At 36.5% G+C, this 25,660-nt stretch overlaps 2 protein-coding genes across 2 annotated transcripts; both read left to right on the forward strand.

The window, feature by feature from the left end:
* Positions 1–13,153: 13,153 nt before the first annotated feature.
* LOC127086708 (uncharacterized) lies at positions 13,154–14,561 on the forward strand. The gene is made up of 5 exons (XM_051027501.1): positions 13,154–13,288; positions 13,415–13,729; positions 13,833–14,109; positions 14,194–14,346; positions 14,428–14,561. The coding sequence occupies exons 1-5, from the start codon at positions 13,154–13,156 to the stop codon at positions 14,559–14,561; spliced, it is 1,014 nt and encodes a 337-aa protein (XP_050883458.1).
* A 2,646-nt stretch (positions 14,562–17,207) lies between these two features.
* LOC127118918 (ubiquitin carboxyl-terminal hydrolase 15) lies at positions 17,208–22,737 on the forward strand. The gene is made up of 14 exons (XM_051049177.1): positions 17,208–17,384; positions 17,931–18,355; positions 18,432–18,837; positions 18,925–19,393; positions 19,501–19,661; positions 19,938–20,026; positions 20,118–20,203; positions 20,308–20,470; positions 20,572–20,695; positions 20,816–20,973; positions 21,173–21,257; positions 21,370–21,582; positions 21,700–21,761; positions 21,870–22,737. The coding sequence occupies exons 2-14, from the start codon at positions 18,048–18,050 to the stop codon at positions 22,408–22,410; spliced, it is 2,865 nt and encodes a 954-aa protein (XP_050905134.1). The 5' UTR covers positions 17,208–17,384; positions 17,931–18,047; the 3' UTR covers positions 22,411–22,737.
* Positions 22,738–25,660: the final 2,923 nt, after the last annotated feature.

Genomic DNA, 25,660 nt, shown 5'->3' on the forward strand with positions numbered 1-25,660 from the left:
CCCTAGGAGTACCTAGGACGTGATGGGTGCCTAACACCTTCCCATTGCGTAATTTACCCCTTACCCAGACTCTCTGATCTTTTTATTAGTTTTCTACGTGTAAAACTTCTTAGGCTTTTGTTCGCTTTTTAGCCAGTCCTTTGGATAAATAAAAGTGCGGTGGCGACTCGAAATCTTTGTATACCTTGCTTATGATTTAATCAATAAATCATATAGCGACGAATACACCGCTACACTAATCTCATCCATACTCATGTCAATTTTTCAATCAACTAGCATTAGGACTTTGAGATATCATAGGCCAAATGGAATAAATGAATGAAGAAGAGGAATGAGATGAAGAGGGAGGGGAATGGGTCAAAAACAAAATTGGTCAAAGGAGGACTTTTACCAAATTAATATCATCTATTCATTTTGGGAGATGGAATGTACATTCCATCAATCCCCTATATCCAATGATATTAATTTGACAAAGTCAAATCAACCTTGACCAAGGCCCAACAACAAGAGTCAAACATAAACAAGTCATCACAATTGGTCAACAAATTTATTTGGTATTTATTCAAATTAAAAAATACCAAAATAGTGCATTTAAATTAAATATGGTTTGTCCAATTCCTAAAATCTCATTAAAACACCAAAGAAATGGCCATGAGATTTATCATAGGTCAAACAAGGTCAAAGGACCTTGGAGAAAAAATTTCATAATTTTTGGACATTTAAAAATATTTTTAAACAATTAAAAACAAATGCAAAATCAATTAATTCATGAAAAATATTAATAATGATCCAAAAAATAATTTTAATTCAGAATATGAAAAAGAAAAATATTTGAAATTGTTTGGTGAAAGTCCCATTTTTTTGGATCAATATTGAATTTAATATGAATTATTGAAAATAATGCAATTAAAATGAAAATTAAAATATCAGAAAAAACGTGGACCACTTGATCTCCCTCATTAATTGAGGTCGCAGATCAAGTGGCCAGAAACGCACTATCCACGATGGACTCAAGTCAGCGCGCCATAACTTTGGTATTTAAAATGGACGATCATGATTAAAACAAATTACATGGATCCTATGGCAGATCAAGTGGATCAAAACACGTGTTCCACCGTGCACTCAAGTCAGCGCGTAACAGACATGATATTCAAAAGGAACGCACGAGATTAAAACAAATGAGATCGATCCTATGACTGTGAGACATGCCAGCGCATGGTCGGAGCTGTAGCTCCGGTCTTCTTCTCCGGTGGACCTCACCGGACTGGTCCACCATCAACCATCACCAAAATTAAAAACAAGGACATGATTTCAAAGTAAAAATGGCACTGAGTTCGAATCTGGCCTCAATTCACTCTAACTCTAAGTATATTGAGAGATACATGGAGTTGAAATTTGAGGTACACGAACTTAGTTGCTTCAATTTGGCCTCAAAGCAACTCAATCTTCTTGCCTACATTGGTAGAACTTCAGACAACCAAAGAATCAATAGAATTGAGCAAGAATTTGAGAGAATCGAAGAGATCAAAATTTCTAGAAAATACCTTCAATGGAGGTCTGGATTCAACTGATCTTGATCTTGCTTGTGCTTGATGTCATTCCACTTGCTTCCTGAAGAAGGAATGGATGCTTACAAGACTGTGGATTCTTGGAGATTTGAATTTCAAAACAGTGGAAATTCAACCTCAAATTCAAATGAATTTCTCAGGTTTATCCTTTGCAAAGTGAGGGTTAGAGATGGGGGATTAAAGCTGGCGCGAAGGTCTGTTGTTTGCTGAGCATATGAAGCTCTATTTATAGCTGAAACCATTGATATTTGCACACTTGAAATCACTTTCCAAATTTGGTCATTGATGATACATGGGTGCATGGGCGCGCATAGGCCCATAAAATCATTTCCATAAGTCCACAAATGAATGTTAGATAGTCTGAATTTAGCTTGGATTGCAAGACAAGTGTACATTTGGATTTGAAGTTTGATCCTTGCCAAGTGATGTTACCATGTTTATGCCATGCGCAACCTATGCATTCCTTGTCCAAAATGAATGAATTTGAGCTCTTTGGAAATGTGAGATCAATAGGAACAACTTTAATGTTCAACACTTTTTCATTTGGAGCTTGTAACTTGGAGAAATTTGAGGTGGAAGTTTGGAAATTTTTGACATATCAAATTTTTTCTAAGTGTCAAGTCATATGTCTCAATATTCCACCTTGCTTAACGTTTTATATGAGCTTCAAATGAGAAAAGTGTCTTCATCAAAGTTGTAGCTCTTTCAAATACCTTCAAAATGGTCACAAATTTCATGTCATTTGGATTTGAAATGATAGAGTTATGTATTTTTGAAGTTTGGAAAAATCACTTGATCAATGGTATAGGTCAAAAGTGACCTATAATGTAACCTCATATCACATGCTCAAAAAGGTTGAATTAGCTCCCACTCCAAACATAAAAGTTGAAGTCGACACATTGAATTTGATTGTGCAACTTGTAAATCTTTCATATCATAAAAATTGAGCAAGTTATGGCCTTGGGAAGTTGACTTTCAAATTAGGATTTAGACAAAATGACCTATAATGTTTCAACATAGAAAATGATTTTCCAAGCAAAACTAGATCTTGGTCTCAACATGAAAGTTGTTTGGAATGTCATTTAGAGTAAGTTTTCTCTTGGAATCATTTTCATATGGTGAAAATTGTAGGAGATAGGGTCTAGGGAGACCCAGTTTTGATAAGATGAATCCATCTGGCCAACCACCATCAACCAACTTGCTAACTTCCAATTATATTGACTTTCTTGGCTCATGGTAGATCATATATGAATAATATGATGAAATTTGAAGTGTACCTTGAGAAATTTGATCAATTGGTGAGATATCTTGTTGGAGAAGTTACTCAAGATACCCAGTCAAACTAGGGTTTCCAAGGCAAATCACCCTCAAACTCTTGAAGAAAACTTGATCAATATAACATGTAGAGAACATTGGGACTCATATATGATGTTCATAACCATTCTTTAATCAATTCTTGGTTGTTCTCTTTGTTCATGGGGGTCTCAAACCCTAGATGTGAACTTGATGAATCAATGGAATCATGCCCTTCTTACAAAAGAGTTAGACAAATGCAAAGATGTATTTTTGGTATTTGGTTAGTGAAATGATAAAATAAAAGTATGATATAATCACAAAGTGCTTGGTGATCCTTCCCAAAACAAGCCCAATGAAAGATGGGTAAGGAGGATGTCAAGGTATGATCCCAATGCTAGTGCTTATGATGAAATTGCATGAGGGATCTTGGGGTCAAAATTGGGGTCTTACAAGGTTTACCATTTATTCGGAGACCGAATAATATACTCACATCCTCCAAAGTAATGGTACATTCACCAGTTGGTAAATGAAAGGTATGTGTTTCGGGTCTCCATCTCTCTAATAGCGTAATAACTAGTTTGGAGTCAATTTTTAAAATTGTGACTTTAGAAAAACCGGCTTGTTCTAAGTACGGTAATATAACAACAATTGGTTGAATATGAGTATGTGAATAGACTCAGAACCTAGTGTCTTCCTGAAATGTAATAGAAAGCATAATGAATACAATGATGAAAAACCCGTAACTGTAAAGTATAAAAAACTTACATATACTACAATGTTTGTTGGTGCTCCACGATGTGATTCTCCCATCCACAACAAAGCCATTTTATGAGATTGTGAGTTATGTTGAGTGGATGTTTGAAATAAAATTTTTAGAAGCTGAACTTATAGAGTTTGTAGTATAATATTTTGGAGTTTTAATATTTTGATGTAACTTATCAATGCATGCATGCCTGCCTATAGATATATCATTTCATGCAGGATTCCCTGCGTGAAGATACATTGCATTGTAGAAGAAAGAGGTCCTCCATTGGTTGGCCGAGCTACACCTATGCTCTTAATATCACCCATGCGTTGGTCGAGTTCTGCCTTCACTTTAACAACCTCTTCCAAGCATTGGCCGAGTTCTGCCTTCACTTTAATAGCCTTGTCCAACCATTGGTCGAGCTACTCTTTGGTGTTTCCCATGCTTTGACCGAGGTTGGTCTTGGTCCATCCATTGGGAATCGTTTTTTTGGCTATATAAGATGTATTTATGTGCTTCTACATCTCCTCATTCCATATTCCACCACCATTTCATTCATTTCTAACATCTAAATGACTGAGAGAAATTTAGTAGTATCCATTTGTAACACCCTTCTAAAATACCCCAAATATTTAATTAAAAATAATAAACATATAACAATTCAGAGTAATTATGCCATGCAAGGGTGTCACACATAATATTCACACCATTCAACCATATAACGGTCATGCTCTTTTATTAATTCAAAACATAAACAATTGCATAAAACGCAACGGATAGAGATCTCCTCAATCATGTAAAACATGTAACATTCAATGTAAATTATTCAACAAGGTAAATATCCCATCCCGATGTTACATCTATCAGAGCACGACCCACTAAGGAGACTACACTAGACTCCAAGCATTCGCTTCTACTCAACTCATTTCTCGTTACCTGAAAATTAGTTGTAAGGGTGAGTTCCTCAATCAATATAATAAGCATTATAGAATATAATGTCATGTTAAGTAATTTAACACATTAATCACCCTAATCACAACATACAATCAGTAACAGCACATCAGCTCACATCATACTCAACATTCCATCACACACAAGTATAATCTCAAATCATACTCTACAACAATACAAATACACATATAATATTGGAATACATCCATTCATATTATACGCCATACATACATTATGCGATGAGACTCAACACATGCGGTACCGACTATTCTTGAACATATAGTTCAAGCTCACCGATCAAATCCAGATACGGCTACTAAGCTCACTAGTCCCACTCATTTGAGATCTAATGACTCACTCACTAATTCCTCACCATGGGAATTAGCTACAGCCCCAAAGGCTATGCTATGCACACTAATCATCTAGTATGCAAACATCAACAACAAATCCACAATGATTCACTCACTAATTCCTCACCATGGGAATTAGCTACAGCCCCAAAGGCTATGCTATGCACGCTACTCATCTAGCAATGCAACATCAACAACAATTCAAGAATAGACATATGCTCACACTCTAAGCCATACAACAGTCCATTCACACATGCATAATATATACATTCACGTCAGTATGCATATCATCATACATCATCAACACATGTATCAACACATCATTATCATGTAAATCAATTAAACACAGTATTAGCACACTCTACTAATACCGATTACTGCTCAAAACAACGGGAATTAATCCCTGTTACATCATAGGCCAACATAGGCCAACCCTCAAATAGGCACACAACATTTAAAACACCAATTTTCCACTCTGCAACAGCGTTAACCGGTTAACGCCCTGGGTTAACCGGTTAACGCAGCACAACACGCCTCCTGTCCCAAAACTTAACAGTGTTAACCGGTTAACGCCCTGGGTTAACCGGTTAACGCAGCACAAACAGCAATATTTCAGCAATCACAACAGTGTTAACCGGTTAACGCCCTGGGTTAACCAGTTAACGCAGACAAAACAGCAAATTTTCACAATTCAAAACAGTGTTAACCGGTTAACACCCTGGGTTAACCGGTTAACGCAAGACAGAAGCTGTTCCTGCGCTAACTCAAGGCAGAATGCAGAATTTTCCGCATTTTCCGCCATTGGAGGACTTCCGGACCTCCGATTCCAATTCCGTAAAAAGCTACACTTTCGGAATTTTACAACTAACCCAAACACAGATTCAATTACAGTCTAACACAACTTATTCATCAAAATTTCTCAGCATTTCAAAATCCCAATTAGGGTCAAATCACGGTTTATCACTACCCATTACATGCTAACCCATAATACCCATTAAACGACGATAAACCCCCCTTACCTGATTAATCCGGCGAATCTTTAAGCTCCAAGCTTTGTCTCTTCTCCAACCTTCTTCCTCTTGCTCTGTCTCTTTGCCCTTTTTCTCTTTCACGATCGTTCTCTGTTTCACGTGAAACTTTCTTTTTACCAAATGGGATTCTTTCTCTTATTTCAACATATATATATCTTCCAAATAATAATAATAATCCAATAATAATAATAATGAAATTTCCAATTATTTAATTAAATTAATAAATAAATTATTAACTCAATTTAAATAATTATTTTATTATTATCGGGGTGTTACAACTCTCCCCCACTAAAAGAGTTTTCGTCCTCGAAAACATACCTCAAGCGAATAACTCTGGGTAAGACTCCTTCATCTTACTCTCCAGTTCCCAAGTCACGTTGCCACCTGCTGGTCCTCCCCAAGCTACCTTCACCAAGGCAATCTCTTTACCCCGCAACTGCTTCAACTCTCGATCCTCGATCCTCATAGGTGATGTTTCAACAGTCAGGTTATCTCTCACCTGTACATCATCTACTTGGACTACATGCGACGGATCATGAATGTACCTCCTCAACTGAGACACATGAAAAACCTCATGCAAATTCGCAAGCGACGGCGGTAAAGCGACACGATAGGCTACCTCCCCTATCTTCTCCAAAATCTGATAAGGACCAATAAATCGAGGTGTCAACTTCCTCGACTTCAAAGCTCGACCAACACCAGTTATCGGAGTAACACGAAGAAACACATGATCTCCCTCTTGGAACTCAAGTGACTTCCTCCTCTTATCATGATAACTCTTCTGACGACTCTGAGCAATCCTCATCTTCTCCTGAATCATCTTAATCTTTTCCGTAGTCTGTTGAACAATCTCCGGTCCAACCACAACACTCTCACCGGACTCATACCAACACAAGGTGTCCGACATCTCCTACCATACAAAGCTTCAAACGGTGCCATACCAATGCTCGAATGAAAACTATTGTTGTAGGTAAACTCAATCAAAGGCAAATAACAATCCCAAGCACCTCCTTTTTCCAGAACACAAGCCCTCAAAAGATCTTCTAATGACTGAATCGTCCTCTCAGTCTGACCATCAGTCTGCGGATGATATGCAGAACTCAATCTCAGCTTAGTTCCCAAAGCCTTCTGCAAACCTTCCCAAAACTTTGACGTAAATCTAGGATCTCTGTCCGAAACAATACTCGACGGAATACCATGCAAACTTACAATCTTCTCAATATACAACTCGGCTAATCTCTCTAACGGATAATCCATTCTGATCGGAATAAAATGAGCCGATTTCGTCAATCTGTCAACAATCACCCAAATGGCTTCACAATTCTTATTTGTCCTCGGCAAACCAGAAACAAAATCCATACTGATACTATCCCACTTCCACTCTGGAATAGCCAACGGTTGCATTAGCCCAGACGGCTTCTGATGCTCAATCTTTGACTTCTGACAAGTCAAACAGGAATAAACAAAACTCGCAATTTCTCTTTTCATTCCCGGCCACCAAAATAACTTCTTCAAATCATGATACATCTTCGTAGCTCCAGGATGAATACTCAAGCCACTACGATGTCCTTCCTCCAGAATACTCTTTTTAAGTTCAGTAACATCCGAAATGCACACTCGACTACCAAATTTCAAAATACCATTCTCATCAACTCTGAATTCACCACCTTGACCTTGATTCACTAAAGTCAACTTATCAACCAAAAGCACATCGGATTTCTGACCTTCTCTAATCTCATCCAGAATACCACTTGTTAACTTCAACATTCCCAATTTAACACTATTGTGAGTACTCTCACACACCAAACTCAAGTCTCTAAACTGCTCAATTAAATCCAATTCTCTAACCATTAACATAGACATATGCAATGATTTCCGACTCAATGCATCAGCCACTACATTTGCTTTACCCGGATGGTAATTCAAACCAAAGTCATAATCCTTCAGAAATTCTAACCATCTCCTCTGTCTCATATTCAGCTCTTTCTGATAAAACAAATACTTTAAACTTTTATGGTCACTGAAAACCTCAAATCTTGATCCATACAAGTAATGCCTCCATAACTTCAGAACAAATACCACAGCTGCCAACTCTAAATCGTGTGTCGGATAGTTCCTCTCATGAACTCTCAGCTGTCTCGAAGCATAAGCTATAACCTGCTTATCCTGCATCAACACACCACCCAAGCCCAACAATGAAGCATCACAGTAAACTTCAAATGATTCCGACGAATTCGGTAATATCAGAATAGGAGCAGTAGTCAACCTTCTCTTTAACTCTTGGAAACCCCCTTCACATTTTGAGTCCCAAACAAATGCTTGCCCCTTTCTAGTCAACATCGTCAACGGTAACGCCAACTTAGAAAATCCCTCAATGAATTTCCTATAGTAACCAGCCAATCCCAGAAAACTGCGAATCTCGGCAACAGACTTCGGAGCCTCCCACTTAGACACCGCTTCTATCTTAGAAGGATCGACAGCAACACCACCTCTTGAAATCACATGACCAAGAAAACTAACCTCTTCTAACCAAAATTCACACTTGGATAGTTTAGCAAATAACTTCTTTTCTCGGAGAACTTCTAAAACCACTCTCAAATGCTCAGCATGCTCTTCTTCAGATTTCGAATACACCAAAATATCATCAATAAACACCACAACAAACTTGTCTAGGTACGGATGGAAAATCCTATTCATATACTCCATGAATACTCCAGGCGCATTAGTCACACCAAAAGGCATTACAGAATACTCATAATGTCCATACCTCGTTCTGAAAGCAGTCTTCTGAATATCCTCAGTTTTCACACGTATCTGATGATATCCCGATCTCAAATCTATCTTGCTGAACACACTCGCACCAACCAACTGATCCATCAAATCATCAATCCTCGGCAAAGGATACCGATTCTTGATCGTCACTTTATTCAGTTGCCTGTAGTCCACACACAACCTCATAGTACCTTCTTTCTTCTTAACCAACAACACTGGTGCACCCCACGGTGACACACTCGGACGAATAAATTTCTTATCCAACAGATCTTCCAACTGACTCTTCAATTCAGTTAACTCAACAGCAGACATACGGTACGGAGCCATCGATATCGGTCTAGTACCCGGTACCAAATCAATCGAGAACTCAACTTCACGTTTTGGCGGCAATTCCTTCACTTCTTCTGGAAACACATCAGGAAAATCACACACCACAGCCAGATCGCCAATCACTAGTTTATCTTTAGCCTCCACAGTCGCTAACAGCATAAACAACTCTGCCCCATCTGCTACTTCCTCATTCACCTGCCTTGCTGATAGAAATAAACTCTTCCCTTCCTCAATCTCAGGAAATATCACAGTCTTATCAAAACAGTTGATATAAATTCGGTTACACACCAACCAGTTCATTCCCAAGATAACATCAATCTGCACTAGTGGAAGACACACAAGGTCTATCCCAAAGTCTCTACCAAAAATACTCAAGGACAACTCAAACAAACTGAAGTAGTAGTCACTGAACCCTTCGCAGGAGTATCAATCACCATACTACCAAGCATCTCAGATATCTCTAACTTAAGTTTCACAGCACAATCCAGAGATATAAAGGAATGAGTAGCACCGGTGTCAATAATAGCTACAAGAGGAAAGCCATTAATATAACACGTACCTCGGATCAAACGATCATCTGCAGAAGTCTCAGAACCTGATAAAGCAAAGACCTTGCCTCCTGACTGATTCTCCTTCTTCGGCTTAGGACACTGTGGACTGATATGACCCAACTCTCCACAGTTGAAACAAGTTACAGTCTTCAACCGACACTCTGCAGCCAAATGACCACCTTTGCCACACTTGAAACACTTCATCTCAGCACTGGTACACTCATGGACACGATGTCCAGCCCGACCACATCTATAACACTTAGCAGGGGCACTAGAGTCTCCCCCACTAGGCCTCTTCATCCCACTCTGCTTCTGGAAACCTTTGCCAGCTGCATATGGTTTTCCACGATCATTCTGATTCTTGTCTTTCCTATCAACCCTTTGCTGATAGCTCTCTGCTCTGGCTTTGGAATCCTGTTCAAAAATCCTGCAACAGTCAACCAAGTCAGAAAACACTCTGATCCGTTGGTATCCAATAGCCTGTTTGATCTCGGGACGCAACCCGTTCTCAAACTTCACACATTTTGAAAATTCTCCAGTAGCCTCATTATAGGGAGTATAATACTTTGACAGCTCTGTGAACTTAGCAGCATACTCCGTAACAGACTTGTTACCCTGCTTCAACTCTAAGAACTCTATCTCTTTCTTCCCTCTGACATCTTCTGGAAAGTACTTCCTCAGGAATCTCTCTCTGAACACATCCCAAGAGATCTCAGCATTACCAGCAGTTTCCAACTCAGTGCGGGTAGCAACCCACCAATCATCTGCTTCTTCTGACAGCATGTGCGTACCGAACCTGACCTTCTGGTTATCGGCACACTCAGTTACTCGGAAGATCCTCTCGATCTCCTTCAACCACTTCTGAGCACCATCTGGATCGTATGCTCCCTTGAACATTGGAGGATTGTTCTTCTGGAACTCACTCAGTTGACGAGCAGCTCCCATTCCCACCACATTCGGATTCCCTCCAAGTACTCCAGCTAGCATACCCAGAGCCTCAGCAATCGCAGCATCATCTCTTCCTCTTCCAGCCATCTCTATTCTGAAAACCCAACAAGCTAAAACAATAAGTACTGATAGGGTTACACAACACCTATCCCGTACAGGGAAAACAGAATAATTACGACTCGACTCGACCGACTATGCTCTGATACCACTAATGTAACACCCTTCTAAAATACCCCAAATATTTAATTAAAAATAATAAACATATAACAATTCAGAGTAATTATGCCATGCAAGGGTGTCACACATAATATTCACACCATTCAACCATATAACGGTCATGCTCTTTTATTAATTCAAAACATAAACAATTGCATAAAACGCAACGGATAGAGATCTCCTCAATCATGTAAAACATGTAACATTCAATGTAAATTATTCAACAAGGTAAATATCCCATCCCGATGTTACATCTATCAGAGCACGACCCACTAAGGAGACTACACTAGACTCCAAGCATTCGCTTCTACTCAACTCATTTCTCGTTACCTGAAAATTAGTTGTAAGGGTGAGTTCCTCAATCAATATAATAAGCATTATAGAATATAATGTCATGTTAAGTAATTTAACACATTAATCACCCTAATCACAACATACAATCAGTAACAGCACATCAACTCACATCATACTCAACATTCCATCACACACAAGTATAATCTCAAATCATACTCTACAACAATACAAATACACATATAATATTGGAATACATCCATTCATATTATACGCCATACATACATTATGCGATGAGACTCAACACATGCGGTACCGACTATTCTTGAACATATAGTTCAAGCTCACCGATCAAATCCAGATACGGCTACTAAGCTCACTAGTCCCACTCATTTGAGATCTAATGACTCACTCACTAATTCCTCACCATGGGAATTAGCTACAGCCCCAAAGGCTATGCTATGCACACTAATCATCTAGTATGCAAACATCAACAACAAATCCACAATGATTCACTCACTAATTCCTCACCATGGGAATTAGCTACAGCCCCAAAGGCTATGCTATGCACGCTACTCATCTAGCAATGCAACATCAACAACAATTCAAGAATAGACATATGCTCACACTCTAAGCCATACAACAGTCCATTCACACATGCATAATATACATTCACGTCAGTATGCATATCATCATACATCATCAACACATGTATCAACACATCATTATCATGTAAATCAATTAAACACAGTATTAGCACACTCTACTAATACCGATTACTGCTCAAAACAACGGGAATTAATCCCTGTTACATCATAGGCCAACATAGGCCAACCCTCAAATAGGCACACAACATTTAAAACACCAATTTTCCACTCTGCAACAGCGTTAACCGGTTAACGCCCTGGGTTAACCGGTTAACGCAGCACAACACGCCTCCTGTCCCAAAACTTAACAGTGTTAACCGGTTAACGCCCTGGGTTAACCGGTTAACGCAGCACAAACAGCAATATTTCAGCAATCACAACAGTGTTAACCGGTTAACGCCCTGGGTTAACCAGTTAACGCAGACAAAACAGCAAATTTTCACAATTCAAAACAGTGTTAACCGGTTAACACCCTGGGTTAACCGGTTAACGCAAGACAGAAGCTGTTCCTGCGCTAACTCAAGGCAGAATGCAGAATTTTCCGCATTTTCCGCCATTGGAGGACTTCCGGACCTCCGATTCCAATTCCGTAAAAAGCTACACTTTCGGAATTTTACAACTAACCCAAACACAGATTCAATTACAGTCTAACACAACTTATTCATCAAAATTTCTCAGCATTTCAAAATCCCAATTAGGGTCAAATCACGGTTTATCACTACCCATTACATGCTAACCCATAATACCCATTAAACGACGATAAACCCCCCTTACCTGATTAATCCGGCGAATCTTTAAGCTCCAAGCTTTGTCTCTTCTCCAACCTTCTTCCTCTTGCTCTGTCTCTTTGCCCTTTTTCTCTTTCACGATCGTTCTCTGTTTCACGTGAAACTTTCTTTTTACCAAATGGGATTCTTTCTCTTATTTCCAACATATATATATCTTCCAAATAATAATAATAATCCAATAATAATAATAATGAAATTTCCAATTATTTAATTAAATTAATAAATAAATTATTAACTCAATTTAAATAATTATTTTATTATTATCGGGGTGTTACACCATTCACTATAACAAAACTATTTTCACATATATTAATGCGGGATTCTCATTTAGCAGTACAAATATACATTTATTCAAAATCCACATCAATTCTGATTTCCTTCATCTGAAAAATTGAATTTAAAAAAAGTTGCATAGTCGTGTTGAAGAAATTATTTATCGCCATCCATTAATTAATGGAGACGATGATACTGTCTTTTACATAATGACACAAATTAGGAATGACGAACAAGTCAAATCAATGTTTCAGTGTCACATTACATTTTCTCAACTATCCACCATTGAGATATATGTTCGTCTACTTGAACATCTTGAAACATATATGACTTAATCCACACAATCACACCAGTATGGAATGAGTCAAACCACTGACGATGAACCAACTTAAAATAATGAAACCTTTCATACCCAATGAAGAGGTTGACAAAGACAATGGAGATGATCAAGAAGAGGTCCGATTTGAAGATTTATTTGGTACTAGCGATGATTATGGAAATAGAGACCTCATCGACACGCCTACCCTAGCAGTAAGAGCTCAACCGATTAATTTGTACAACCCACCTGTTCACATGCAAATTATATGTTTGGAAGATGTTCAACCGATCTTTGTTTTGGGAAGTTTCACATCAAACCATAATGTTGATGAAATATAGGAGGAAATGAAGTTTGAAAACAAGGAACCTTATGTTGTCGCGTTGCAACATTGGCATATAAAACGTAGTCTTGATTATTCAGTGACTAAATCTGACAATGCACGATACATAATTAAGTGTAAGAATTCAGAATGCGAATTCAAATGCAGGGTTTCTTTGCGTAAGAGTAACTCAAAGTGGAATATTGATAAGCTTAGTGGGCCTCACACATGCACAACCACTTCAATGTCACAAGACCATAGAAAACTCAATTCAGAAATGATTAGTCAGAGCATAATGGAGCTTGTTAATCGCGATGCTTCTCTTAAGGTGAAGGTGATCATCGCTCATATCATACAAAAAGTCATGGATTGCAAAGTGTAAGACCATATAATCACTATATGGAAATTGGGAGACATATTACAACGACCTCCCGCAGTGGATATTGGTAACGAAAACATATCTTCCTAGTAATAGTATAAAATTGCAAACCTTATCTGTGATTTCATATGATGGATCCCAATTGGGTGACAAGAGGATCTTCTGTCGTCTCTTTTGGGCGTTTCGACCATGTATACGTGGTTTCGCCTATTGTAAACCTCTTGTGCAAGTTGATGAAACATGGTTGTATTGCAAGTATAAAGGGACTATGTTGATGGTTGTGGCACAAGATGGGAACACGAACATTTTCCCAATAGCTTTCGCATTAGTTGAAGGTGAGATAAATGATGCTTAGAGTTTCTTTCTTAGCAATTTGAGAATACACGTGACACCACTAGCTAATTTGTTTCTAATATCAGACAAACCTGAATTGATAAAGAGTGCATATAACAATCCTGAGAATGGATGGCAATATCCTCTATTTTCACACGTTTATTGCATTAGACACATTGCACAAAACTTCATGCGTGAGATTAAAGACAAGGAGTTACGCAAAAAAGTTGTTAACATGGGTAACAATATAAATTTTAGTTACCACAATTATCCTCCATCTTCACATGTCTATTATGTTTTTTATAACATTTTTATTACAGGTTATGCCTTGATAGAGGCGACATTTAACTACTATCACGAGGAAATCCGAAGAACAAATAATGAGACTTTATCATGGATAGACAACATCCCTCGGAAGAAGTGGGCAATGACATATGACGAAGGGCAACGCTAGGGTCACATGACAACTAATCTGACAGAAGCAATGAACTCGGTACTCAAAGAAACCCGAAACTTTCTAATCACTGCATTGGTCCAGTCCACGTACTATCGGTTAAGACCACTCTTTGGTAAAAGAGGCTATCAGTGGACAAAAATGTTGGTCTCTGTCCAGGTTTTCACAGATAATTCCAACAAAGGGATGGCTAAAGAATTCAGTAAAGCTAACACTCATAACGTCATGCAATTTGATCGCGAGAGATTCTATTTCATGCTCCATGAAAAGATTAATCAGAATGATGGTCAACCAACCAGTACTTTCAGCGTTGATCTTAGGAAACATCGATGCGATTGTGGGAAATTTCAGGCATTTCACTTACTTTGCTCCCATGTAATCGCAACCTGTTCTAGTATACACCAGTATTACTCCATTCACATACCATACGTGTTCAAAATTCTTAACGTATTCAAGGTCTACAAGCAGAGTTTCCTCGGACTTCCCCATGAGGAGAATTAGCCACGATATGAAGAATTTACTCTTTGCCACAATGAATCTATGAGAAGGAGGAAGAAAGAGCGCCCAACCAACATCCAGATTAGAATCGAAATGGACAACGTTGAAAAGAAAAAGTGAAGGTGTGAGATTTGTCGCGAAATAGGACACATGCGTAAGAAATGTCCAAATGTGGTCGGACCCTCTAGATGATTATGCTGTTTTTTTAATATCATCTTTTAAGCCCGTATTATATTTTCTTTATTTATGTATTTCTAATGTCTTCTGGAACAAACATTAAGGAATATATTTAATATTAAAGACTTCCGATTATAAAGTACAATTCCAACAACTTAAATTCATAGAGCTTACTAACCAACTAATCAATAACAACAACCAACACAAGTGTACCTTTAACTCCTCTGTTAACTTCACCACTATGTGCTGAAAACATACACTGAGCATCTAAATCATTTTCTATACAATCCAAGTAATACATGTACGTACCCTCAAGGCTTGCATCAATCAACGTTATGTATGAACAATGATACTTTACTTTCAAACCTTCATATGACGTCTACCCAACTATCAAAAACCAGTGTTGATGGCTGCAATCAGTGTTTTGAAATTCCATTACGAATCTAGGCAGACACTGATTTTTTTGTCTTGCTCATAAAACAAAAGACCACAAGCAAACATTATTACAAAAACAAATTGCTAATGTGACCTAAATTACATTTCCGCAATTCAAGCTACTTATAGAAAATTAAGACATGAATACTCGACCATTCATTAGCCGAGACTCTACTAACCGTGACATCCCTCGGTCAATGAATGTTATGGGTGATAAAATTATTATTTAAATATCAATGATAAATGATAATTAATTAAAAGTTTTAAAATAAAAAAAAACAAAAAAAAATATATTCAACCACTCGGCCATTCATTGTCCGAGCTTCTACACTGAATAGTCACCTTCAAGGACCGCTCTATTGATTGGACGAGAGTGTTCTAGAAGTGGGGCACCCAATTTTTTTGTTTCAAACTGAAATAATTTAGGAATAAAATTTAATGTAGAAAAATAAAAAAAGTCCTTCAAACACTGTGTTGTTGATTTTTTTTAAAGAATATATTAATTAAGATGTACTACTTAGGGTCGACCCTGTGCAAGTGTAGCATGTGCTGCAACACATGACCCCAAATATTAGAGGACCCCAAGTTTTGAAATTTTTATTTTTTTTCCATAATATTAATATAAATAAATAAAATGTTATTAAAAAAACTCAATAATTGAAAGAAATGTTATGATAAAAACTCAATACTTACAAAAATCAAGATTGATCAAAACTAAAAATAATTATAATTAAATTTATTTTTAATTAATACATAATTGTATTTTTGATATATATATTTTAATTATTATAATTATATTTAAAAAAAAAATTGGACTCATTTTTATAATTAGAACGGGATCTCCGATATGATTGGGTCGGACCTGCTACCAGGTCCTACTGATAGTAATAGTAAGATAGTTATAGATTTTACATAAGTAATATTTTACTTACATGACCGAATATAAATTAGTCTAAGCACTTTCTCCTTAACATGGTCAATATTTGTTGGTAGTACTTTGCATATTCCTACAAAAGTGCTAAATTCGTTATAGATTTGATAAATTAGAATATTTAAACAAACAATGTCAATAGATATTTAAATTTAATTTATTCACCTAACTTTTATGTAAACATCTATAATTAAAATAAAATATCTTGAATAATTTTTATCAAATGTGAGTGTAAAAACGATTTAAACAAACAATGTTACATAATTTAACTTCATGTCCCAAATTCCAACTATGTTACCACTGACATTGTAATATTCGGAGCAAAGACTGTCACAGCTCTGTCACATCACATGACTCAGATCAAAAAGTTTATTATTTTATTATTTTATTTTCCTTCCAAAATTCAAAATTTATTCCTCTCTCTACTCTGACCAACAACAACACAATTATGCTCTTATTAATGCATCACCCGTACACGTGGCATCCACCACAAATCATTGGGAACATCATCAAACCTGGTCCCACTACCCTCATCAACGGTCATAAACACTTCGAGATCACCACCCTCTCATCTTTCAACGCGTGTACGGTTGTTAACTCAGACTCATGAAACATGTTGCCGCAGGTTAGTATATCCTTAAAGAGTGTGTGTGTGTGTGTTAGTAGTAGTAAGAAGAGGAAGGTGTTGTTTTGTTTTTGTTGAAAGAAGGAATCTTTTTCAAGGTGGAAAAATGAGGTGAAGTGTTGGTGGGTTTTGCTCAGATTTCTTCATTGTGTTCAAGGTTTGTTCAAAGTTTTCAACTTGCATTTGCATTGTGTTGTTTGTACTTTCTTTCTACTTGTTTGGATCTTAGGTTTCAGATATGGGTTTTTTCCTCTCATTTTCTGAAAAAAAATTGATCTTTTTTGGAGGTCGAACAAGAGTTTTTTTTTTTTTTGTGTTGTGGGGTTGAAGTTTGTTTATTTGGAAATAATGATTTAAAAAAATGATTTTTTTTTTGTGGGATGGTTCACTCACTGGTTTCTTTAGTTGAATGCATTTTTTTTTTTGGTTGTGTTTACCTTAAATGGGTGTTTGTTGAATATAGAATTGGTGCTGTGGGCACACAAATGTTAGAGATTGGTTTGTTATATGCAATCATTGCTCTCTGTGACTGTTGGCATCTTGTGGTTGTTGATGTAATGGTGTTCTATAAGTGCTTATGCTTTAAGCACTTAATTCAGCTATTTATCTGAATATGGAAATAAGTTAGGGCTTGGTTGTTGTTGCTGTTATTGTTGTTGTTGTAAGTGGTAGTTAGCTGAATTTAAGTAGCTGAACATGACAGGTTTGAATGGTAGTTCATGGCTTATGCTGCATTTGAAGATTACTTGGATTTTTAGGGGGATCACATTCTGATTAGTGATTTTGGGAGGAAACTGGACATGAGTATGCTGGTGGGGATATGCTCGAACCGCGTGAATCTGATATTCCTGTCCTGTTTCTGGTCTTGGTTGTACTCCCTTTGGTGGCTTACGTCTTACTTGGAAAATGGAGTGAGACTGCCACGAAGAGAAATCGGATAACTTTGCTTGCTCAATTGGCTGCTGAAGAAGCCTTTAAAGCCGAACAAAAAATGGCTGTTGCTGATGTAATTCCCCCTCAACCTCAAGTCTTTTATTTTCCTAAGAATAACGAATCTCATCATGAGTGTGCTCGGTGTTCTGCTCCCGCTAAAACTCGCTGCTCCAGATGCAAGTTTGTTAGATACTGGTAACTATTTTATCGAATTTTCTGTTTGACGTTAAGATTATTATTTCTTGAAATTTGAGCTGTAAGTGGTTTGCAGCTCTGGGAATTGTCAAATAATCCATTGGAGGCAAATTCACAAACAAGAGTGCCAGCCATTGGAAACTCATGAATCAAGCTCGTTTCCTCTGCCTTTTCCGGTTGAGGAGTTTGGTCATGGAAGTCCCTTTTACGAAAATTTAAACAATCCCTATTTTGGTTGCAATTTGAACCAGACTTTAAGGGTGAGAGAGCCTTCGGACAATTTGGTTCACCCGATGACAGGCACTGCCGCAGCTTCTGCTACAGCTGATATTTCTCTTTTTAATAATTCTCAACCTTCCACTTTGGAGAGAAGAGCTTCCCATAAGTCCAACCGAGAATCACGGCGAAGAGATAGTGGCTCTTTTTATGAATCTTCTGATTATAAAGCTTCCACTTCTCAGGAGACGTTTATGAGACAAAAGGTTAACTTGTTTTACTATGAAATATCATATTTGTACATTCACTAATCAATATGAAGCTCTGATCGTTATGCGAATTTGTTGCTGCAGTCGAGAAATAGCAGTGATGAGTCTGTGTTGGAGGAAGAAACTTCGAAGGTCAATTCAAGAGGCTTTGGAGTTTATGCTTATGAACAAGATGGTTTGCGAAATATGCACGAGGACGAGAACTATCAAAGTCAACATGAAAATGCATTTGCACAAAGAAACAAATATGGATGCTCTACTGTTTCGAGTGCTTCAAACAACGATGAAGGTGTAGATGAATTTGAAACAAACATCATTACCAAAGGAGGAAATGTAGTCAGAGAGGTAAACGTAAACCATCATTCTGATGAAGTAATCCAAAACAAATGCTCTCCTGAATTGACGACAGTTAAAGGAAGTGCAAAGGCTAAAAAGCCGTCACATTCTTCGTCAAAGGTCAAATGTTCTAAATCACCGAAGTCAACATCAAAGACGACAATAGACTTAAGCGGCGTGGAAATAGAGAAGAAAGGGAAAACTCCAGATGAGCCGAGTTAGTACTGTAGACCTATACTTTGGTTTCACTATTGTTTTATGTTAAGGTATTCTCCTTTTTTCATAAATGTTCTTTTGAAAACATAATCTATGCTCATCATGCAGAAGTTTCTGGAAGCAGAGGTACTGTCCCTTCGCATGCTGTCAACGGAATTACAAGCACTGGGCTCATGAAAATGATGGGTTTAAGGAAATCAACCAAACACACTGTACTAGCCTCCTCAGAAGGCGGTGGAGTAAGGTCTAAAAAGGCAAAGAGTATAAGGGTTAGTTTTATGCAGATGCTTTCAAATTTTAAAGCCTATTGTCGTTCGTTCTACTTAAACAGTGCTTATTGTGCCCAATGGTACACACACTTCAGACTGAAAGCGTGTCTGATGTCTAACACGTCTCAATGTCTGACGCCTACACGATATTGGTGTAATATGTCAATGTCGTGTCCGGTGTTTTGTGCAAGACTGACTGTTAGGGCTTCATAGATTGTGCCGCAGGTTAGAAATAGATGCCATTACTAACAAATTAATGTCTTGATCATGTCTCAGATGTTGTTTCCTTATGATGAATTTGTGAAGATTTTCCAGAGTGAAGTCTTTGGCATATTCCCCAGGGGCCTTCTGAATACTGGAAATAGGTAATACTAACATACCATGTAAAACCCTTATTGTTCCTTTTTGGTTTATTTGAGTCATTGTTAAATATGTTTTTTCTTCTTTATTTTGCAGTTGCTATGCCAATGCTGTGTTGCAGTGCTTAACTTCTACCAAGCCTCTCGTCGTATATTTGCTTTATGGATCGCATTCGAAATCCTGTATTTCCAATCCGTCTCAATCTCTTCACTTAAACAATAATGTCAATTTGCTTCAAATGTTTTTTTTTAATAGAAAAATTGTCATTTTTTTCATTGAATGCCAGGTTGTGCTAAAGATTGGTGTCTCATGTGTGAGTTAGAGCAGCATATGATGATTTTGAGAGAGAATGGGGCTCCTCTTTCTCCGAGTCGGATACTTTGGCACATGCGGAGCATTAATTGCCACATGGGCGATGGAAGTCAGGAAGATGCTCACGAGTTTTTAAGGTCCTTTTGGGATTATTGCCTCTTTGTCTCCAATGTTACCGTGCTTGTTTGAAACATATGCACAGTCATTGCTAAGTTATATTCTGCATTGGTTTGTATAGGCTTCTCGTTGCATCAATGCAATCTATATGTTTGGAGGGGCTTGGCGGTGAGAAAAGGGTTGATCCTAGATTACAAGAAACAACTTTCATACAACATACTTTTAGTGGCCGTCTTCAATCCAAGGTGTGTGTAATCCTTTTCTCATGATCTTCTTTTCTCTCTCTCTGGCTCTAAGTCCTTGGCGGCAGTGACCTTCACTTTACATCTTTTTTGATGTCATAGTGGAATTTTTTATATCTACAGGTTAAGTGTTTGAATTGTAGTCATGAGTCCGAAAGGTATGAGAACATAATGGACTTAACGTTGGAGATATTGGGTTGGGTTGAGTCACTCGAAGATGCACTGACTCAGTTTACCTCCCCTGAAGATTTGGATGGAGAAAACATGTATAGATGTGGAAGGTATGGTCATTTTAAGTTTTGTATTTTCTGGCAATCTAAATGAGAGTAATTGAATGCAATCACATGTGACGGTGTCGTGTCAGTGTCAGTGTCAGACACGTCTTCAATCTGAAGCGCTGGTGCTACATAGGTTTTGTTAGTTAGTTTTTCTACTTTCAATTAAGGTATGTCCCTTATGTTTATATATATTTTGATCTAGGTGCACTGCATATGTTCGAGCTAGAAAGCAACTGAGCATACACGAGGCCCCTAACATCTTGACCATTGTTTTAAAGAGGTTTCAGGTAAATCACAGCTCGTCAAATCGTACTTTATTTTTTAAACTACTGATAATGTTTTGAATTTCATGATTTTCTATAAACTAACTCATTTCTTTTCCTGGTTATATGTCATCAGGAAGGAAGATACGGGAAAATTAACAAGTGTATAACGTTTCCAGAAATGCTAGATATGATTCCTTTCATGACTGGGACGGGCGATATTCCTCCACTATACGTGCTTTATGCCGTTGTCGTGCACCTTGACACACTGAATGCATCTTTCTCTGGACATTATGTTTCGTACGTGAAAGATCTCCAAGGCAATTGGTTCAGGATAGATGATACCGAGGTAATGTTGTTTCCTTTGCAATCTTTGCGCGTAATTAACCATATTTCATGCTAGTAATTTGCTTGAACTCTCGTTGTTTCATTAGTTTTGTAATTCGTAGATTATATATTTTAACAGGTTCAGCCAGTTTTAGTCAATCAGGTAATGTCAGAAGGCGCATACATCTTATTCTACACAAGGTAAAGACTTAGTTGCTTTCGCAGTTGTTTATAATTTGTTTCCTTTATCTAACGAGACCGGTGCTTATGCTTATTTTATTGCATGCTCTGTATATATGCTTACTTCAGGTCCTGTCCCCGTCCTCCGGTAGAATTAACCGGGAAACCCGTACATCAATCAGTGCCCGATACCTCAAAGCTCCATCCATCAGAAACACAGAAACCTTCTAAACCAGGACATAGCCGACACGTCAGCCAAAGTTTCATCTCCGAGCCTTCACCGAATACCAGGCCAGAAACCACGACTGCTCACCTCATCGACACCTCTAACGGCCTTCTTAAAAGAAGCACAAATAGAAACGTCCATCCAGTAATACAAACTTACGCCGAAAACGTCAGGCACGAGTTCTCAGATGCGACCACATCGAGCGACTGGTCCATTTTCACAAGCTCAGACGAGGCTTCTTTCACAACCGAGAGTACCAGGGACTCCTTCAGCACTGTAGACTACGGCGATTCCTCTTCCATCATGGATCCAATTTCATCTCTCTTCAATTACACACCAGAAAACAACTATATGAAGATTTCACATACTAGGCCACTAACAAGGTTCTTCCCTAAGAAAGGCCACATTGAAAGAGTGCAGAAAACAACTATATGGGAATCCTAATTCCTAACTGGTTGAGTATGATTAGAATGGAGTAGGTGCTATGCCTCAAAATTTTCAATATTTAGTTGATTGAGGCATATACTAGTAGCTATTTTAAGCACATATGTATTTTATTTTTTTAATTTTAATTGATAATTGTAAAGATGACAGTAGCAGTGTTCCTCTGATTATCTATGCCTCAAAGTTACGCACTCATTGCGGTCGCCGCATATCGGAAATGTGAGTTGTCTGATCTCTATCTAACGGCTAATATTGGCCGACTGCAATAGTTGCGTTATTATGCGGCTGTAATGAATCCAGGTCCATAAGTAAATTGTTTTTGAGATTCATGCTTGTGTGAAACCAGTCAATGTTAGCAATATACTAGCTTTCAAGGAAGCAAGTTCCACCACAACAGTTGAGATAGTTTGTTATTGAGTTACATTCAAATCTGAATTTCAATACAAATATGTTGTTCAGATTCCAACAGGGTTAGATCCTTAATTTTTTTGAATTTTCAAAATTACCAATTTCGTCTCGTTCGGATAGTATCATTTAGAGTTTAGACCAACTACCAAATTTGCAAATTATGGTAGTTTAAGTATGAACATCGTAGAATTTATATATATATATATATATATATATATATATATATTATATATATTATATATATATATATATATATATCTATATATATTATATATATATATTATATATATATATATCTATATAGATATCTATATATCCTATATATATAATATATATATATATATATATATATATATATATATATATATATATCTATATCTATTATATATATCTATATATATATATATATATATATATATAATATAGCTATATGCTATATATATAGATAGATATATATATATATATATATATATATATTATAGATATATATATATATATATATCTATCTATATATATATATATAATATATATATATATACTTATATATATATATATAGAATATATCTATATATATATATATATATATATATATATATATCTATATATATATATATTATAGATATATTATATATATATATATATCTATATATATATATATATATATCTATATTATATATATCTATATATATATATTATCTTATATATATATATATATATATATATATTATATATATAATATATATATATATATATATATATATATTATATATTCTATATATATATATATATATATATATATATATATATATATATATGCCATCCCTCCGTTAAACCTGACACCTTCATTGCGTATGAAAAGACAATATTACTTTTGCAAAATTACTTAGTTCATGGAGGATTCCTTGGAGGACATGTAGAAGGAGTTTACCTTCAACAGGAGCGTACACCTTCGTATGTCTTGGCTTCGGAAGACGTACGACGAGCTTGTAGCGGTTGGGAGTTATGAGACTGTCGCTAGGGTTCAGCATCCACCGCAGTGTGAGGATGGTTACTTAGAATGGTACCTCACTGCATCACACCCTCACATCATTCCATCTATCGAGGATACAAGTGATGCTGGGCCTTCTGATGTTGGGGTAACTATTGATGACGTGCCGCCGCCGCCTCCTACAGCTGATTCCGATGATCAACATCGCCTTTAGATGATTGCAGTTATTATGGATAACCTCATGAGTTTGGTGAACCCAGATGGTGAGATTTATACTGGATTAACTCGGGCTGCACACATAGTCCGTGGGGGGCCTATTTAGACATCTTTTATATATTATGTGTATATTACTCAGACATCTTCATTAAAAACTTTTTTGTTAGATAATATTTTTGATCTTCCATTCGTTCTACATCAACATAAACTAATATTTGATAAACGGTTACATAACTTAAACATAACTTAAAAACGGTGATAAATAAGAAAACCTAGAGACTACCCGATGATTCTGGTTGTTTCAACATCTCATTATATCGTCGACAAACCTTGAAATCTTAGCATCCAACTCGACGACCCCTTTGTTATCCTATGTCGAAATAATCTCCATATATCTTTCACATCTTCATCCGTCTTCAACTCAACAAGATTGTATTTCACACTCCCCGTCAGTATCAATCAAATCTTCATGAAATTCGATCTTTCTCACCTTCCTATTTTCGGCATTGGGTAACAATTCATTCAACTTAGATGTCAAGCCGACGAGAGATGTGGTGTCATCTAGAAGTCGAAAATCTACAGAAGGTGATGCTCCGTTGAAGTACACTTCTGCCTAATAAAAAATTGAGCAAGAGACATTTTTTGAGATGTTTTTATTAAACAACATGTCGCTCTCTATTTATACAACTTTTCATTTACTATGAACCACACAAAACTGTCGATGCAATCACAACCATTCAAATCTCTTGGCAAAATCCCGAGAGTTTAGAATTTCAAACAAATAACACTATCAAAATTTTTACTTTGGTTGAAATTTCCGGTATCAACTTGCAAATTTTAAATTTCCGGAATTATTTGAAACATACTGGAAAATTTGAAATTTTTTGTATACTGAAAATTTTGTCCTTACCAAAAACTTTATTTTTGTCTATCGGAAATTTCAAACATAAATTTTAAGAGATTAAAGGTAATACACGGTTAGTGTAAACTAATTTTACATCATCATTCATTAGAATTATAACATTTTGCCATGTCATACCAGTATTTTAAAATTAAACGTGTGATTTGACAATATACACATTCGTGATTGATTGACGATATAAAAATATTTTATACTATCAGCGTATATTCTTTTTTCTTTAAATTTTATTCAAAATTCAATCAAGAACAATTTTGATAATATAAAAGTACGGGGATGTCAGATTTTAACGAAGGATTCCCAAGTTAAATGTTTCCTCAATAGGAAGACCATTCATTGGCCCATGTCCAGCTTGCAAGTTTCTTGTGCTTAAGTATATATATTCAACAAGTTGCTTGTTTGAAAAATGACTAAAGCGATCTTTGATTCAAAATGTCATTTAAAATGCTGCTGAAATTCCCAGTTATTTTATTTAGAGTTCTTATTGGACCGGTGCTTCTATATTTGTTTCATACCACTATGTACTAATTTATAAGAAAAATAAATGATAAGAAAAAAATATCAATTTTTATTTTATTTATTATAAAAAATTTACTTTTTTCAATGCAAAGTTAATTAAATTATATTTAATTTAGTTTCTCTCTATTTTTTCATTAAAACTACATATCAAAATTATTTTTACATCTTATCCTAAAACATATTCTAAAAAGATAAAAATT

The sequence above is a fragment of the Lathyrus oleraceus genome, chromosome 1 (genome assembly GCF_024323335.1).
Source record: "Lathyrus oleraceus cultivar Zhongwan6 chromosome 1, CAAS_Psat_ZW6_1.0, whole genome shotgun sequence".
NCBI lineage: Eukaryota > Viridiplantae > Streptophyta > Magnoliopsida > Fabales > Fabaceae > Lathyrus > Lathyrus oleraceus.